Raw genomic sequence first — 17217 nt, forward strand, 5'->3', positions numbered from 1 at the left:
GGTTAAAAGTTTTAATTAATTGCAAGCATTAGGCACAGCAAAGTCGAGAGCAAGGTAAAATGGCAGCACCTAACAATCAACCACCAGCTCCAGAAAATGCTTCTTCTTTGTCTCCAAGTGAAGCAAGGGATATATTTCGAGTCAATAAGTACTATGGCACCACTGCTGGATTCTGCATGGATTATGTGCAGGCTAACTTAGTTGTTGTTCCCTCGTCTCTGGCCGATGAGCTGAAGGAGTTCTGTGCTCGTAACTCTGCGGCACTGCCTGTACTGTATGTCAGTCAAACAGGAGAAACCGGTGCTCCTCCATTAGCTAAAGACTCTGACGTTAGGTGAGGACTTATTGGCATTGACTTTGTGCTGAGTTGAGATGCAAAATATTGATTACATTTGTTTTGTTTCCAATAGAACAGACATCCCTAGATACATAATCTTTAGTCATGGAAGACAGGTACATGACATGCTTGATCTCCATGGTTTTGACTGGAAGGATTGCGTCTCATTTTACCTTGGCTGCAGTTTCTCGTTTGAGAAACCTTTACTGGACGCTGGACTCTCCATCTCTCACCTAAAGGATAAGAAGCTTGTGAGTATTTACGTGTCCGGTATCGACTGCTATGATGTGGGAGAAAGACTGAGAGGAGTCAAAATGACCCTTACAATGCGACCAATCAATAAAAAGCAGCTCCTAGATGCTGTTGCCATTACTTCTTGCTACCCGGTTTCAGCTCACGGCGCTCCTATACATATCGGAGACCCAAGTCTCATTGGTATAGAGGATATACACACGGATGCAATGGGAAGCACGGCGGTAATACCCGAGGGTATGGTACCTGTGTTCTGGGCTTGTGGAGTGACTGTAAGAGAAGCAATGAAGGCATTGGGTAAGTTAGAGAGAGGAAGAGTGTGGAAGGGAGAATCAGGGGGAAGTTTATTAGTGCATCTATTATAGGAGCGGACTTGTCATTCACACATTATCCTGGCTCAATGTTCATCACTGACGTGACTACCGACTCAACAAAGAAAGAACCCACCTCAGATTCCGAGAAACCCGTTGTCATTCAGATCTCTCCATCTCAGAGACCTTACTGGGGATCTGTGCTATCTGTTGAGGCTCAAAGGAAGATCCAAGCACTGGAGGAGATCATACTTGATGATCCTAACTCTTGCAACGTGAGAGAAATAAGAGAAGAAGGCGATTATTTAAAATCCTTGCTAGTTCTCTCTCATTCTCAATACATTGGACTCATTTTTGGTTTTCCTGCAAACTCTTTGATCCAATCCGGAGCCTCTCCTCTTGATTTTACGTGTGAAGAAACTGACGGTCCTCCTGGTGCCTTCTCTTTAGTGCAAGCACTGCAGACCTTATCGAAAAAGGTTGCCATCATTTCAGAGAAACGCAATGAAGAGCTAGTCAAAAAATGTTCGGATTTCCTGATGTCTTCTGGAGCATTAAAGTCTCCACTTGACTTCATCTCTTGTGAAGAAATACTCCAAAGCGAGTTGCTAGATTTCGATGTCTTGCTCTCCATAGAGAGATCAGGGAAGGCTCAAGACGGCTGCAACTACACCTGCAAAGGAAGAGACATAACTAAATTACTAGACCCGATTGATGAGCTGTTTAAAAGAGAACAAAAAAGCAACAGGTTGATCACCATCAGCATAGGAGACAGGGGCAATGAGCTTGGACTAGGTAGAGTTAGAGATAAAGTTAACAAGTACATGAATGGCGGGCCTCAATACGGCTGTGACATCTCTAGTGATTATGTTATTCTTTCTGGTGTTTCTAATTGGGGTGGATATGCTCTTTCTTCCGGCTTGTATCTGCTTGCTAATTGTCCCGTCCATAGCAGATATGTGAAAAGAGGAGTGAATGTGGATGAAAAAAATGCATCGAGTATAGCTGATTTCATTCCCACTGATCATCAAGTAACCTATTTATTTTTATTATTATTTTGTTTGAAAGATTACTATTTATATGAGATGTCTTTGATCAATGGCTGTACTATAAGTGTATATTTCTTTGTAGGCCAGTGGGGTGTTGAAGGTTCTAAATGACTTAGGAGTTTGTGATGGAATAAGCAAGAGCTTTGATCAATCTGTTGACAATCAGCCACTAGCTGTGCATCTTGAGAAATTGAAAAAAATGAGAGAAATTGTATAAACAATAATTATTGAAGAATTATTACTTCTTATTTTATAATGTATTGTAAAATTTCTCCGTATATTTTCAGTACATTCTCAATTATAGCAATTTAGATGATCTCCGTATGTTGCCGTTCACCTCCGCCATAAATTTAATAATACTTGGATATCTTTTCTTGGGGCCATTTCTTCTTCTGTTAAAAAAAGAGGGTAGTCATGGCAGACGAGAGAAAGGAACTGGATTGGGATTTATCTGTCAACGTTCCCTCCAAGGGAATAACGAGGAAACTCCGCGTGACCAGCAGCGAGTCCGTCCAGGCCATCATATATAAAGTGGCCTCTAAACTAGGTGAGACATTGCACGAGTTAATGATCTTTATTCAATGCTTGCATGTCTTTATATTTTACACACTATATACATATTATTACTTTATATCAATTTTGGTTGAGATTTTAATTATCCTCCCTCTCTCCTCTAGGTGAGGGTGATTGGTCTAACTTTGCCTTATGGTGGCCAGATAAAGGCGTGTGGCTCAGCAAAGTTCGACAGACGCTTTACTCTTACGGAATCATGTCGAATTCTGTTCTTGAGTTTACTTGTGTCCAGCGTAACTTTATTGTCGAGCTCCCTGATAGAACTCGATACATCATGCGTATACACGTAGCCATGATGACTTTTTATGTCGTGAAGGTAATCTGTGACACTTTGAATATTCGCCATGCCGAGGAGTTGTCCCTGATGAGGTCACCTTTTGATAAAGAGGGGTTAGTCGTTTCTCTTTCTCTTTCTTTCTTTTGGTACTTAAGTAGCTATTTCCCAAATCATAAACAAATACGGATTGTTTTTATCAAATCTCTCTCTCTCTCTCTCTCTCTCCTTTAGCTACGTCAAAGCAACAGGGTATCACAGAACAAAAGCAAAGAAGACCACCTTGGAAGCAGGACAGTCTGTCGAGGACCCCACTGCCTCTCCCGGCCACAAAACCAAGCTTCCCTCTAGCCTTGACCCTGAAGCAATGCTTCCAGGGAACGACATGAACAGTGGGGCGTCCATTGTCAAGAGGCTACCCGATGCACCTGAGAACGGGTTCTTTTCGGATAAAGTCTATCGCTCGGCTACAGAGAGAGCTTTCATTAATGGCCTGTGAGTCTATCATCATTAATATTATTATTTATTATGTAGATTAGCATTGCAAGGTGTGGGCGTACGTGTTTTGTTTATATTAAGTGTTGTGTCATTGTTTAAATTTGTTAAGTGTGTGGTAAAGTGTCCTGCTATAGTAAAGGAAGCGAGTGGGAGAGAGTATCACTTGTAAGGACATATATGTATCAGGAATCATATCCTGTATCACATTTAACTGATTATATTACACGTGTAGAGGAGAGGTGTGAAGGTATTGTTTTGATGTTTATGGAACATGTGTTTGTGTAGGCGTGTAGGAGTTTTGTTGATAATTTAATTTACGTTTTATAAACACACACGATCTCCAGTCATTTTGTCCATTTTAGAACATAATGTGAACCATAATAGTTGTAGCAGTTATTTAATATTCAATTATTAAACAGGTAATATGATTAAATGGAATTATTATGTAAACATTAAGTGGAGTCACTCTAGTTATGAGATGATTTAATTCCTCAAAACTCTAATTAGTGACATTATTTCATTTCTTAGTAATTTTGTTGTCACTCCAATGGATTCAACACTTATAGCGAATCACCTGAGCCCAGCATGTGTTCATCTGCCCCTTCAAAAGCTTCCTTTACTATTTAGTCTTCCACTTGTGTTATTTGTACATGTACATGTACATGTATTAGTACATTGTACGCCTACACTACTACTACACATTGTGTCAGATGTTCATGTCTGATTTTGTGTACACTAGCATGTGCCTAACATGTGCTCTTTATGTTGATTGTCCTCTGTTTGATGTGTTAGAGCCATTGCTCCTTTAGCAAATGTACACCAATAGACTAATAGACTAGTAATGGCAGCTAGTGCTTATACAATGACATTATTGGCCATCATTATTGATTATCATTATTGATTATTTCCTACATGTAGCTGGTTGAATTCTTCCAAGACTCTGTTTGAGCAAGAGGTCAATGAAGGTGACCTACTCTACCTTCGCTTCAGATACTACCCATTCATGGACATTGACCCCAGGGTAAGAACCACTCTGTTACCAAGACAACCAGTGTGTTACCAAGACAACTAGTGTGTTACCAAGACGACCAGTCTGCAATCCTTTCATTGCATATCAAAGGCGGTTGTTGATTGTTTTTATTTGATAATTAATTGTTGTCATTTTGCTTGTAATTAAAGTGCTGCTGACGTGTAGTGGATATGCTACCAAGAGTGACATTGTTGTTCTACATATCGTTTAGGTTGATGAGGCTCGCATTAATCAGCTGTATGCTCAAGCTAAGTGGTCCATACTGGTTGAAGAGGTTGACTGTACTGAGGAAGAGGTCTATACTTTTGCTGCTCTACAGGTAATCCTCATACATGTACATGTAGCTACTCAAAAACATGCCTATATTTTTATATTAAACCCTTTATTTTATGTTTTATTATGCTCTCTACTCTATAGTTTCAAATCAAGTTGGCTCAGAGCTCACCTGCCTATCATCAAGGTGCTGTGGCTCAAACGATTGATGAGCCGGTCACTGACATCAATGCAGCCATTGACCAGCTACAGGTATACAGTCCAGTGTCTTTGTTTTGGGCTCTCGTGATGCTTCTTTTCCTTCTTTCCTCTCTCTCTTTCTCATTTTTTATTTTTAGATTGAATTAGGTCAAACCAGAGACACTAACCCTGTGAGTTAATTATTTTTTATTTCAAGCATGGCATGTTTGTTTAGTATGTTTGTGTCATTTTTAGGAAAAAAACAAAGGCTATATAGCCCATGGTTTTTTCCAAAAAAATGGCTCCGAAATCACCCCAAATTTTTATTACATTTTCTGATACATATTGATGTCCTTATACTATGTAGAAAGTTTGAGCTGTTTCCGACAAATATTTTTCGAGTTATGAGCGTTTTAAAAAACGAGCCAATTTTTGAAAATTACCCAAGGCTATAGCCCATGGTTTTTTCCAAAAAATGGCTCCGAAATCACCCTAAATTTTTATTACATTTTTTGATACATATTGATGTCTTTATGCTATGTAGAAAGTTTGAGCCAATTCTGACAAATATTTTTTGAGTTATGAGCATTTTAAATTGCTCTAAAATTTGTCTTATAGCAGTAATAGTAGTAGGTTGTGAGTATTTTTAATGAGTCCATAAACTGTGTGTTTGTGTATGCTGTTGCTATTGGTACAGTATATTAAGTGATTGTTTGTTTTTAGGCTGAGAGTAGAGCACTTCAATTAACTGGTTATTGCAAATTTAGCAAGTGAGTCTAAAGTGGACTCTTAGTCTATACTCTCTCTCTTCCCCCCCCCCCCCTCTCTCTCTCTCCTTTCTCTCTAGGGGTTCAAGGATGACTCTCAAAGCTGCCAAGAGGTACTTCTTCCTCCTCAAAGGTACAACCCTCTGCTGCTACAAACATGAAGACTCTTACACGTCCGGAGAACCACCTCTGCAGCGATTCAACCTCACAGGTAGAGAGAGAGAGAGAGGAGAGAAGGGGCATCATTGTACTGTTAATGTGATTGGCAGGTGCTGAGGCAGTTCCTGATCTTGACCTGACAAAAAGGAAGTATTGTTTCAATGTTTTGCTACCCACTTCTGACGAGAATAAAGAATTGAGACTTTACTTTGACACTGTAAGAGGGAGAGAGAGAGAGAGAGAGAGAGAGAGAGAGAGAGAGAGAGGGGGGGGGATAGTTTATGATAAAGCAATGGAAGGTGAAAGAGAAAGACCATTTGTAATGTTGTTTTGTTCACACACACTCTCTCTCTCTTTCAATCTCAGGTTGATGAATACTCCTCTTGGATGGCTGGCTGTAGGATGGCCATTAAAGGTCGGCCATTGGTCAAGCAGGGATATGAACAGGAGCTGTCAAGCATTAAAGCATTCGTATCAATGCAGAACACATCAGAGGCTGGCCCTTCAGCAACCACAGTGAGAGATCAGATCAATAATTAATAATAATAATAATAATAATAATAATAATAATAAACCTGATCCCTACGAACTTGACTAACTTGTTCATGCATGCCTACCCTAGAGTTATCTTCTCTAGGGTCACGTGTTCAGCCTTATGCTGTTCACGTGTCTGTCGATTCTTCTAGAATCTTCAGAACCTGTTTATCTAGTTTCTGCTGTTGCTATATAAGCACAGCGTTATCGCTACTATCCTTTAGTGTTCTGGTTTACTGTTTGTTTTCAAATAATAATAATAATAATTTTTTATTATTATTAATTTTAATCGACCCTAATTATGGTTACTATGGTTCTATTAGTATTAGACTAAACTTGTTATTGTGTAATTATTTTGTTTGTTGTTTTTGTCAGGATGAGCTTCGTCCAGAGGACTTCGTGAGTCCAAGAATGCTTAAGAAACACAAACCCAAAGTGGTCAGTTTTTCTGCTTTCAAATAGATAAATATTTTTAATAATAATAATAATTTTTTAATATTGTGTAGATTGCAAGGCAGATACTTGATGCTCATTCCTCAATGCTTAACATGAGTCTTATGGATGCAAAGATGCAGTACATCAGAAACTGGCAGGCTCTCCAGGGATTTGGTATAACTTATTTTGTTATTAAATCAGGAAAATCAAAGAAAGATGTAAGAGAGAGAGAGAGACGGAGAGAGAGAGGGGGGTAGGTGTGGTAGTATGCTGTAACTATAAGAAGTACTATTGATCAACCATATACTGCTATACTTAATAATAAAGCAGGATTTGCCATGCTAAGTGAGCTAAAAAGCATCTTTAAAAATTTGTAAAAAATTTAAATTTGACTGGAATCAGTTCAAATTTTCTACACATCACAAGAACATGTATATGTATCAGGAAAAATGATAAAAGTCAAGAATTTTCTACTTTTCATTTTTGACAAAATTTGGCCATAATCCCTGTACTATAGTACAGGGACTTTGGCCTGATTTTTGAGCAATTTTAAAAACTTGTAAAAAATCCAAATTTGATCAGAATCAGTTCAAACTTTCCACACACCATAAGAACATGTATACGTATCAGGAAAAAATTATATTTTCTTTCCAACAGGAGTTCCTTGGAATAGCCTATAATCGTCTTATTCTATTTGATGCCCACACAATGGAAGAGAAGAACATCTGGCGATACAGTGCCATGAGGTCGTGGAACGTGAACTGGGAGTCAAAGACTATGAAAATCGACCACGAGCAGGACAAGATTTCGTTCACATGCACTTCTGCTGATCTTAAGATTGTCCACGAGTTTATTGGAGGGAATATTTGGCTCTCTCTCCGTAAGTCAGGAGACGATTTAGACGTCGGGATGTTTGTGAAGTTGACTGGAGGCGTGGCTTCTAACCTGGAGGGATGGGGAGCTGAAGTTATGGCCCAGTTTAGTTAGAGGACTATTATTATTATTATTATTATTAAAGATATATTTAACCTCTCCTTTGTCTCTTTCTCTCTCTTGAATCTTCTCTTTTCTGTGAGCGTGTGTTTTGTTTGTTTAGATGATTTGAAGGACTTTGAAGTTTTAAAAATATTATTATTATCATGAATTATTATTACATTATGTTTCTGTCTTAGCACACTGATAGTTTAGATTTTTCTGTGGTGTTCATTTACTCATTTTTGGTTTATCATGAGAAAATTGAATGACAAAAGCTGAAGATTAAGACCAGTGGGTGTAGCCTTACTTATTTACTTTGAGTCGTTTGATTTGCATTCAATGTAATTTTGTATGTTCATCCCTAGCCAGAGAAAACTGACCTTAGGATTAAAAAAGAGCTCTACAATAAAATTAATATTAATCCAATTGCAGCTGGTCATAAAAATATGAATTGTTTTTGACACCTTGTTCACACCTAGAGGTGTGAACAAGAACAGGAAGTTGTAAATTTTAATTAAAATTCATTTTTTTAGTTTCCCAACCAGTAAGAGTACTTTTGGAGTAGAGTCCATAAAGATATAGCCATAATTATGATCATAGTTATCATTATTTTTTAAAAATATTATGCATCGCTATCAAACTATTAATAAAACAGAACAAAAATAAGAATAACATCAGTATGGTATCAATAATAATAATAATAATAATTACCTGAAGACAACAAGTACACAAGATATCATTACTATAACACAAGAACAATAATATTGTCAATAAGATTAGTGCAACTTTACAAAAATAATTATCTCCAATTTATTCCATATTTTAATACGAGTCTCTATCATGCTAAACATAAACGACCGCTCCTTCCACATGGGCGTGGTCAGAATCACAAGGAGGCGTGGTTGACGAACTGTTCCTCCTCCAAGAAGAAAATAATTTTCTTCTTGTCTTTTTGTTATCGCCAGCGACAGGGCTATCGGCACTATGAAGGCGTGACCTGTTTTTACTAGCCACCGCCCCCTCGTCCTCCACTTCCTCGAGAAGGTTTTCAGTTGATTTGTGAGTCTTCCGTTTCTCGGACTGTTTCTTTGAGTTGAGATCAGCCAGAGAATTATAAAACCTCTTTCGCTCGATGGAGCCTCTACGAGGAAGAGACGAGAGGTTGTGGGTGGTTCTAGAGGGTGTGGTTTGACTTGTCTCAGACCCGCCGGAAGAAAGGGGCTGGGTCAAAATGATGTCTTCTTTCTCGGGCTCGTTTGATTGGCGATGAGAAGGCGGGGCAGGTAAGGGACGCGATGAGACCGGCTGACTGGTTGGGACAAAGGGTTGTGTGGAAATTGGACGAAAAGAATACGAAGAAGTGGCCACGGAGGAAACCTTAGGAACAAAGGAATGAGCACTAGACGTGGGAACAGTTCCAGGATCCCTTGATACTGTAGAAACAAAAACATTGTTGTTGTTATTATTATTGTTGTTGGTGTTTAAGTTTGAAAGAAGCATTTTATCATAACTTTCCTCTTGAGTGGTGGAACCAGATGAAGTATAAGAATGCTTGTCATCCTAAAAATTAATAATAAAATAATAAAACAAAAATAAATAGTCATACAGTCGGTGTCATACCTCATCAACCTCAGGTATGGAAAGTGTATCATCAGTTCCCTGGAGGGTCTTTAAGAAGTCGGTGATGTCAGCCTGATCAAAATGAGGATTAGAAGCCCCAGGACCAAGATTATTCATGCCAAAGAGCATACTACCTCTGGGCGTGGCTGGAGGAGTGGCTATCGAGGCACGCTTGAGCTCCATAAGCTTCCGCTAAAATTAATAAATATATTAGTATATCTCAGTATACTCTCAGTATACTTACTCTGTTTGGCGTCTTGACAGTTTCGGCGAGAAACTCTTCGAGCGACATGACATCCGGCGACGACTTATCCCTCATACCCCCAGGGAGGTAAGAGACAGAGGAGAGAGAGGAAGGGAGAACATCAGTGGAGGATGGTACAATAAGAGACTGAGTTTTCCTTTGCCGAAGGGTAACTGGAGTATTGAGGAACGGGCCACGGGGCACGTACTGATTGACGTCTGGAGCACTTCCCATTGGATCAAGGTTCTCGTTGCTGCCCCCGGAGTGATGGGAGTTTGACGAGATGCTTTGGTTCGACGAGAGAGAAGAACCATCTCCTCCGCGAGCGAGATAAGATGGGGGGAAGTTGATGGTGTGGCGAGGAGAATAAGAGGTGGATGAGGCTGGCTCTACGCCTTCAATCTCGGGGATCTTATAAGAATTATTCTATTAAAGAGGAAAGTAGATAATAGAGCAATGTCAGCTATTATTAGGGACAAGAAAGAGAGAGGGAGAGAGAGGGAAGGAGTATTCTTACTTGGAATTTGTTTTTCAGTTTCTTCAATCCTTTCTTTAAAAGATTTTTGCTCTTTTCCCTAATAAAAGTAAATGATTTATATACAATGTACAAAGTACAGTGTGTACAGTATATGTACATTACTTTACCTCTTTCTCAGCATGTCCATTTCCATTGCCATGGTTTGTTTCTGCTGGTGGATGAGCTGCTCTGATAACTTGTTCTTCTCTTTCTCTAACTCGCCTAACTTGTCACTATAAAAAAATATCAAGATAAATAATTATTAAAATTAAAATTAATATTCAATATTACGAGAATATTCGTTCTTCCTCTAACTCATGGTCTTTAGTCTCTAGTGTCTTGTAAAGCAAGCTTTGGTTCTAGAAGAGAATTAGATGCATTAAACATTATTATTATTATTATTAAATATTATGTACTTGTTCTAGGAGTTTATTGACTTGCATTAAAAGTGTCTTCTTCTCTTCCTCTAAAGTTTGATTGAGTTGCTCCAACATCTACCAACAAACACACACAAAATTAAATGTACAAGTACAGCAAAGGATTTCCTACCTCTTGTCTCTCCTGGAGTGTGTCTAGCTTGTGTTGCTGGTGCTTCATAATGTGCTTGGAATCATTAAAACTGGCCGCTAACTGAGCATTCTGAAGAGAGAGAGCGTATGTGAGAGAAGTAGTTGGGGATATCCCTTACCTTTTCTCTTAATCTTAGCACTTCCTGCTCCTTCACAGAGTGGACCCTAACATGCAAATCATAACTAATAATTTTCATATTTATTTTATAGTTCAGCATACGGTGTGGTGCTGGTGTTAGGCTGGTGGGTGGGGCTGAGTGGACTCCTCCTCTTTAACGAGCTCATTTCGTTCCTCAGTGACTCATTCTCTCGTATGACCTCAGTCAGTCTTCCCTCCAGCTGGTTGATCCTCCCTTCTTTTATCGAGAGAGACTGCGATAGAGCTTCGTCAAACTTAGTACTGAGATCAGATATCTTTTTCTGCTCCCGTCCATCAGTGACAGGATCCGAGGGATTAGCTGCTGATTTCTGTAACCGCTCCACTTGTTTGGTTAGAGTCGAGGCAACATCTTTCTCGTGTTTGAGTTCCTATAAACGACAAACAACAAAAATCAATAATAATAATAACAACAACAATAATCAATAACAACATCAATAATAACAATAACAACAACAATAACAACAACAATCAATAATAATAATAATAATAATAATAATAAATAATAATAATAATAATGATGATTTACTTCTTTGAGTTTGACCACTTCTTTCCTCTCGGTGTGGAGTTGGGTGTTCAACTTCTTGTTATTTTTCTCAATCTCGGCAGCTGCTCTCTCTGTCCTTTGCTTGTACAGTTCGTAGGTTCTCTGGAGGTCACGATGATCTCTCTCTAGACGAAGGAGCTTTGCACGATTAGCACTAGAAAAGAAATAGAGTAGAATATTTGGTGCATTAATAAATACTTACAGTTCATTCTCAGACAGGAGCTGTCTAACAGGAGAGTTTGATCCACCTAAAATATTTTAAATTAATCTCAAACGAGTCCCTCTATCCTTTTCTTACTATTCTCTTCTTTTTTTACTGAAGAGCTGGCAACTGAGAGTGATAGTCTCAGCTTATCCAGTTCGGTCTTCATTGACTCAATATCATTACGACTAAAAAAATTTAATTATTAAAATATAAATGCAATTTATCAAATTAAACTATTATTCTGGAGGCAGTGGTACACATGTACATGTACGTGTGTATAGTTTCTACTTTCCTTTTTTTGTGTATGTATTCTGTTCCTACTTTCTATCTCTTTCCATTTCGAGTTGAGCGTTCTCAGTCATTAGACTTTGCATCCTCTGCTCGTCGTCTTGTCTTTCTTCTTCAAGACTGCTTACTCTCACCTTCAGGGCAGCATTCTCTCCCTGCATGTCACCTGATGAATCAAAGGAGAGGAGTCCATTAGTTACTGTACTGGAGTCAGCAGTGTGTAATACATTATTAGGTCATTTTATTTAGAACATCAAATATTGGTCAAAATGGAGAGCCATTTTTAAGAAACTTAATTCCCTCTAAAAAACCCATTAGTTTCATTGTCACAAAATCTGTGACAAGCAAAAACCCATTAGTTCCATTGTCACGAAATCCGTGACAAGCAAAAACCCATTTCTTCCATTGTCACAAAATCTGTGAAAATTTTTTAAAATTGTAAAAAATCCAATTTTGATCGAAATCAGCTCAAACTTTCTACACAACTTGAGTACATGTATATGCATCAGAAAATATTATAAAAATGAAAAATTCTCTACTTTTCATTTTTGTTGAAATTTGACCAAAATCCCTGTACTATAGTACAGGGACTTTGGCCCGATTTTTGAGTAACTTAAAAAATTCATAAAAAATCTAATTTTGATCGGAATCAGCTCAAACTTCCTACACAACATAAGAACATGTATATGCATCAGAAAATATTATAAAAATGAAAAATTCTCTACTTTTCATTTTTGTTGAAATTTGACCAAAATCCCTGTTATAGTACAGGGACTTTGGCCCGATTTTTGAGTAACTTTAAAAATTCGTAAAAAATCTAATTTTGATCGGAATCAGCTCAAACTTCCTACACAACATAAGAACATGTATATGCATCAGAAAATATTATAAAAATGAAAAATTCTCTACTTTTCATTTTTGTTGAAATTTGACCAAAATCCCTGTACTATAGTACAGGGACTTTGGCCCGATTTTTGAGTAACTTAAAAAATTCGTAAAAAATCTAATTTTGATTGGAATCAGTTCAAACTTCCTACACAACATAAGAACATGTATATGCATCAGAAAATATTATAAAAATAAAAAATTCTATACTTTTCATTTTTGGTGAAATTTGACCAAAATCCCTGTACTATATAGTACAGGGACTTTGGCCCAATTTTTGAGTAACTTAAAAAATTCGTAAAAAATCTAATTTTGATCGGAATCAGCTCAAACTTCCTACACAACATAAGAACATGTATATGCATCAGAAAATATTATAAAAATGAAAAATTCTCTACTTTTCATTTTTGATGAAATTTGACCAAAATCCCTGTACTATAGTCCATGGTCTGTGGTCAAATTCTGAGCAACTTTAAAGTAAAACTTTTTAAACAATAAAAATGGTACTTTCAACCTTGATACATGCATACTAAACTTCGTTTACCTATTCTATCAAGTTTTGCCTGATAACTGTTAATCTCCTCCTCCATTAGTATCTTTGCTTCAGTTAATAGCAAGTTCTGTTGCTTAAGCTCCTACAAAAAATAAAAAAAATTGCTAAATAATAACAAAAAACACATAATTGCATATACAATATAACAAGTAATGATCCCCCAACTTACAGCAATTTTCCCATGGGCTGCCTCCACTTCTTGAGTCTTATCATTTTCGTTCATTTTAACTGAAGACTGCTTCCTCTCTAACCTACTAGTCTATAAAAATAAAAATAATAACAACAACAATAATAACAACAACAACAACAACAATAATAATAATAATACAAACATACATACATACAATATACATATCTCTCTCTCTCTCTTCATTACTCTTCTCCGTCCTTGCCTTTGATTTATAGCTCTGAAGCTCTTCCTTCAATTTGACCAGCTCCTTCTTGTCGAGGTGGCTCTGCTCTTGTAGCCTCTTGTTCTTCTTCTCTAGTTCAGTCACCTTAGCTTGAGAGTGTCTCAGAGACTCCATCGTCTTTTCCATTTCCTTTGCTTCCTTTTCAAGTCTTTGGAGCTTAGCCTTTGCTGCCCTAAAAGAAGGAGAGAGAGAGAGAGAGAGAGGGAGAGAGAGAGAGAGAGAGAAGGAGGGAGGGAGGGAGGGAGGGAGGGAGGGAGGGAGGGAGGGAGGGAGGGAGGGAGGGAGAGAGGGAGAGAGGGAGGGAGGGAGAGAGAGAGAAGTACACGTACAACGTAGAAGAGAGGTCCACAGTAATGACTTACATGTCAGTTTCGCTGACTCTTGATGGAGTTAGAACAGTCATCTTGGCTCCTCCCACTCCCCCGCCCCCTTTGCTCAGCTCGGCAGTTAATAAATCAATCTTCTCGGAACTAAGAGCAATAGGAACATTAAAAGTGATACGCTAATCATTCTCTCACCATTTCTGTTTCTCTAGCTCTAGTTGAGCATTCTGCTCCATTAGCTCTTGCACACGAGCTTGATCTTCAATATGCTCCTATAGATACAACAAAGTAATTTAAAATGAACAATTATACATCACATATTTATAATTGTACATGTACACATGTACATGTATATACTCACAGTATTCAGAGTGTCAATCTGCACTTTCAGTTGAGCGGATTCACTCTTTAGCGTTTCCAGCAAAGTCACTTTATTCTGCAAATTGTCCACTTCATCCTCAAGCATTGCTTTAGCCTCCAGTATCTGTTCATTACGGGATTTCAGTTCCTTAAGACGAGACTGCATGCGACTCCCTTCCTCCACCTTCTCTCTTTGAGCTGTCAGTTCTGCTTGTAACTTATCTACCCTGCTGGCCTGAGAAGAGAGAGAGAGAGAGGAAGGAGGAAGAGAAAAGAGATAATGACATGTAAGTAAACAGTGAGTGATATAGTACCTTCACTTTTAGCATCTCAAGTTCCTAAGGATAAAGAATAATACTAATGATACAGTCAGAGAGGCTCTTACTTCTCTTAGTTTAATGATATCTTTACGGTCAGAGTGATTCTGGGTGTAGAGTTTCTTGTTTGTCTTCTCTAGTTCGGCTACTTTAGCTTGAGCGTGTCTCAGTGCCTCCATGTTCTTCTCCATTTCTCTTGTCTCCTTCTCCAGACGATTCAGTTTGGCTCTTTGAGCAAGATCAGCCTCAGACATCTCGAATCCTAAACTAGACTCACTGCTCCCGCCCGAGACAACGCCTAAAAACAAACGAATACATGTACATGTGAAATAAAGAGCAATAAATGGTGCCTAGTGACAGCCTCTCCCTCTCCTTCCCTCCCTCTCTCTTCTATCCTTTACCAGCTGCAGACATTCTTTCTCTCTCTGTTTCTAGCTCTGATAGCAATTGCTGAATCTGCTCTTGACTAGAAATAAGAGAAATTGTGTATGTGTGGACACATACAGTATATAATAAAACAAGAGGATCATCCTAATACACATACTTGCTCTTGTTCTCAAGGTCTAGTCTTGCGGTTTGTGCTACCAGTTCCTCTATCCTCTCCATGTCCATCTGCTTCTCTTGATTGAGAGCATCCAGCTGTACTTTATAAGATGCTATTTCAACCTGAAGGTCGTCAACAGTGTCCGCTTTTGAGGTCAGGGAAGTCACTTTCTGTTCAAGGAGAGTCTTTGTCTCAATCATAAGCTCATTTTGCTGTTTGAGCTCCTGAAAAAAGAGTAAGACAAAGAGAATGAGAGGGTACAAAAAAGGAAGGATTAAATCATGCAAACTCTGTTCATATTCTTACAAGGACTCGTTTCTTTAAGTATTCGACATCTTCCGCTTTTTGACGATATTTTGTGACGTCTGTTTCCAGCTTCTCCATCTTGGCACTCTGTGCATGCAATCAAGTGGAAACAAGGGATAATTAAATATCAGTTATTAGCGCCTCTCAGAGCTAACGAATATCAAAAACTCTACTCACTTGAACTTTAAAGGCTTCCAACTCATCCCTTAGTGCACGAGCACTCTTGGCATCGTCGAGAAGTTCCAGTTTCTAAAAATAGGATATAAAACTGGGCTTGGTCGAGTGGGCGTGGCTTACTTCAGAATGTAGCTTTTGTATGGCAGCCTTTGCTTGCTCGAGAGACTGTGACATTTCAGTAATCATGTCAGTCTTCTGATCGCTAGAGTAATAATAAATAGTAACTTATAACATAAAAAGGGACTAACATGTCTTCCTGGTACGCCCTTGCTTGTTTCTTCAATTCTATCAATTCAGGATTAACTTGTGGAGATGGGCTTGCTTTAACAGACGACACACTTAACTGTCCCTATTTAATACATATAACCACACCCTCAAACCACACCCCATTGATTACCGGCTGATCTTTATAAAAGTCCCTCTCTTGGACAGTATCGATGAGGTTCTATAAAAGAGACAGATCAAAACTAAAGACAGGTAATGAAACTCACATCAAAGAGACCATCCCTGTCCTTAGCAACCTGCTGGAGATAAAGATAAGCCTGTCTACATAAACCCTCTAATTCCCTGATAAAGAGATGGATATAAGTTACACGTGCATGTATACATGATACAAATTACATTCTTGCTATCCCTGCCATGTCATCAGGCTCCCAGTCCAATGAGCAAACAAACTCCGTTGTCTCAGTGATCTGTAATGGAAAGTGTATGAGTCGTGTTAACATCTTGTTGAGTAACTAGAAAACATAAACTATCTCTCTCTCTCTCTCTCTCTCTCTCTCTCTCTCTCTGTGTATGTTATTATGTCTCTCCTTCCTCCAACCATTACTTTGCTTCCTTCCCTTCCGTTTACCTTTTCTCTACACACACAATTACAATTGTATATTTGCTTATGTACATTGTACATATACATCCCTCCCTCCCTCCCTCCCTCCCCCTCTCTCTCTACCTTTTGTATGTAAAAGATGAGTCCTTGTTGCTGCTCCACTTCCATATTCTTCATTTGTTCCACGAGGTTTGTCTTGTGGTCGCATTGAATGGCACACCCCAGGAGAAGAATAATGAGCCTTTCTAATTCATCGAGGGACTTCTCTAAATTATAAAGAGAGAGAAAGAGAGAGAAAGAGGAGTTACAGGACCTGTTCAAAAGTAAGCTCAAAAGTAAAGGTGCTCATACCAGATTCTGGTTTGTGTGCGATGGTATCAACATCAGGGAGTGGCGCCAGCACTAGCTGCTGCTGTGAGTTAAGATAGAAATGAAGTATTGAATTAACGACTAGCTGGAGGTTCTGGAGCCTCAACGAGATGTCTCCTCCTACTGAGCGATTGACCCGTGTCATGCCATAAGTGTTAGGATCACTAAAGAGAAGAAAGGAATAGAGCATATCCTATTAATAAGTGTGACACTTGTGGTGGCAGGTATGTGATTGTTATTGATTATTATTGAAGGTTTGTTTTATATCTAATACTCCTCCTACCACCAATCATATACATGTACACTCCCTCCCTCTCTCTCTCTCTCTCTCTCTCTCTCCCTCTCTCTCT

General features: G+C 38.5%; 3 protein-coding genes across 3 annotated transcripts; 2 read left to right on the plus strand and 1 right to left on the minus strand.

Moving 5' to 3' along the window:
- Positions 1–27: 27 nt before the first annotated feature.
- Positions 28–2247, plus strand: LOC100637788 (UPF0317 protein C14orf159, mitochondrial-like). Its single transcript, XM_019993753.1, has 4 exons — positions 28–334; positions 411–886; positions 955–1931; positions 2032–2247. Exons 1-4 carry the CDS (start codon positions 60–62, stop codon positions 2164–2166), a joined length of 1863 nt encoding a protein of 620 aa, XP_019849312.1. The 5' UTR covers positions 28–59; the 3' UTR covers positions 2167–2247.
- Positions 2248–2274: 27 nt separating this feature from the next.
- LOC100637911 (fermitin family homolog 2-like) lies at positions 2275–7921 on the plus strand. Its single transcript, XM_003384575.3, has 14 exons — positions 2275–2496; positions 2627–2912; positions 3031–3291; positions 4213–4315; positions 4536–4643; positions 4742–4849; positions 4936–4968; positions 5501–5547; positions 5625–5755; positions 5814–5920; positions 6070–6219; positions 6613–6675; positions 6744–6890; positions 7330–7921. Exons 1-14 carry the CDS (start codon positions 2364–2366, stop codon positions 7657–7659), a joined length of 2007 nt encoding a protein of 668 aa, XP_003384623.1. The 5' UTR covers positions 2275–2363; the 3' UTR covers positions 7660–7921.
- Positions 7922–8357: 436 nt separating this feature from the next.
- LOC100638038 (girdin-like) lies at positions 8358–17031 on the minus strand. Its single transcript, XM_019993754.1, has 33 exons — positions 16850–17031; positions 16622–16764; positions 16294–16364; positions 16164–16239; positions 16070–16117; positions 15921–16021; positions 15793–15874; positions 15673–15744; positions 15496–15582; positions 15190–15413; positions 15047–15111; positions 14714–14943; positions 14643–14666; positions 14330–14563; positions 14164–14240; positions 14008–14115; positions 13625–13817; positions 13402–13491; positions 13224–13314; positions 11828–11960; positions 11600–11691; positions 11504–11549; positions 11284–11455; positions 10818–11125; positions 10717–10762; positions 10578–10667; positions 10445–10522; positions 10320–10387; positions 10157–10261; positions 10029–10086; positions 9512–9937; positions 9268–9459; positions 8358–9207 (listed from the first exon to the last, which is right to left on the minus strand). The coding sequence occupies exons 1-33, from the start codon at positions 17010–17012 to the stop codon at positions 8491–8493; spliced, it is 4710 nt and encodes a 1569-aa protein (XP_019849313.1). The 5' UTR covers positions 17013–17031; the 3' UTR covers positions 8358–8490.
- Between the last annotated feature and the right edge of the window lie 186 nt (positions 17032–17217).

The sequence above is a fragment of the Amphimedon queenslandica genome, unplaced genomic scaffold (genome assembly GCF_000090795.2).
Source record: "Amphimedon queenslandica unplaced genomic scaffold, v1.1 AMPQUscaffold_13489, whole genome shotgun sequence".
Classification (NCBI taxonomy): Eukaryota; Metazoa; Porifera; class Demospongiae; order Haplosclerida; family Niphatidae; genus Amphimedon; species Amphimedon queenslandica.

Excerpts from the sequence above, each read along its gene's own strand:
- LOC100637788 (XM_019993753.1), top strand. The coding sequence starts at position 60 with ATGGCAGCACCTAACAATCAACCACCAGCTCCAGAAAATGCTTCTTCT. Across the intron at positions 335-410 it reads GCTAAAGACTCTGACGTTAG|AACAGACATCCCTAGATACA; the intron begins GTGAGGACTTAT and ends TGTTTCCAATAG. Across the intron at positions 1,932-2,031 it reads TCATTCCCACTGATCATCAA|GCCAGTGGGGTGTTGAAGGT; the intron begins GTAACCTATTTA and ends ATTTCTTTGTAG.
- LOC100637911 (XM_003384575.3), top strand. The coding sequence starts at position 2,364 with ATGGCAGACGAGAGAAAGGAACTGGATTGGGATTTATCTGTCAACGTT. Across the intron at positions 2,497-2,626 it reads TAAAGTGGCCTCTAAACTAG|GTGAGGGTGATTGGTCTAAC; the intron begins GTGAGACATTGC and ends TCTCTCCTCTAG. Across the intron at positions 5,548-5,624 it reads GGTTATTGCAAATTTAGCAA|GGGTTCAAGGATGACTCTCA; the intron begins GTGAGTCTAAAG and ends CTTTCTCTCTAG.
- LOC100638038 (XM_019993754.1), bottom strand. The coding sequence starts at position 17,012 with ATGACACGGGTCAATCGCTCAGTAGGAGGAGACATCTCGTTGAGGCTC. Across the intron at positions 11,126-11,283 it reads AAGTGGTCAAACTCAAAGAA|GAACTCAAACACGAGAAAGA; the intron begins GTAAATCATCAT and ends TGTCGTTTATAG. Across the intron at positions 9,938-10,028 it reads AACTGAAAAACAAATTCCAA|AATAATTCTTATAAGATCCC; the intron begins GTAAGAATACTC and ends CCTCTTTAATAG.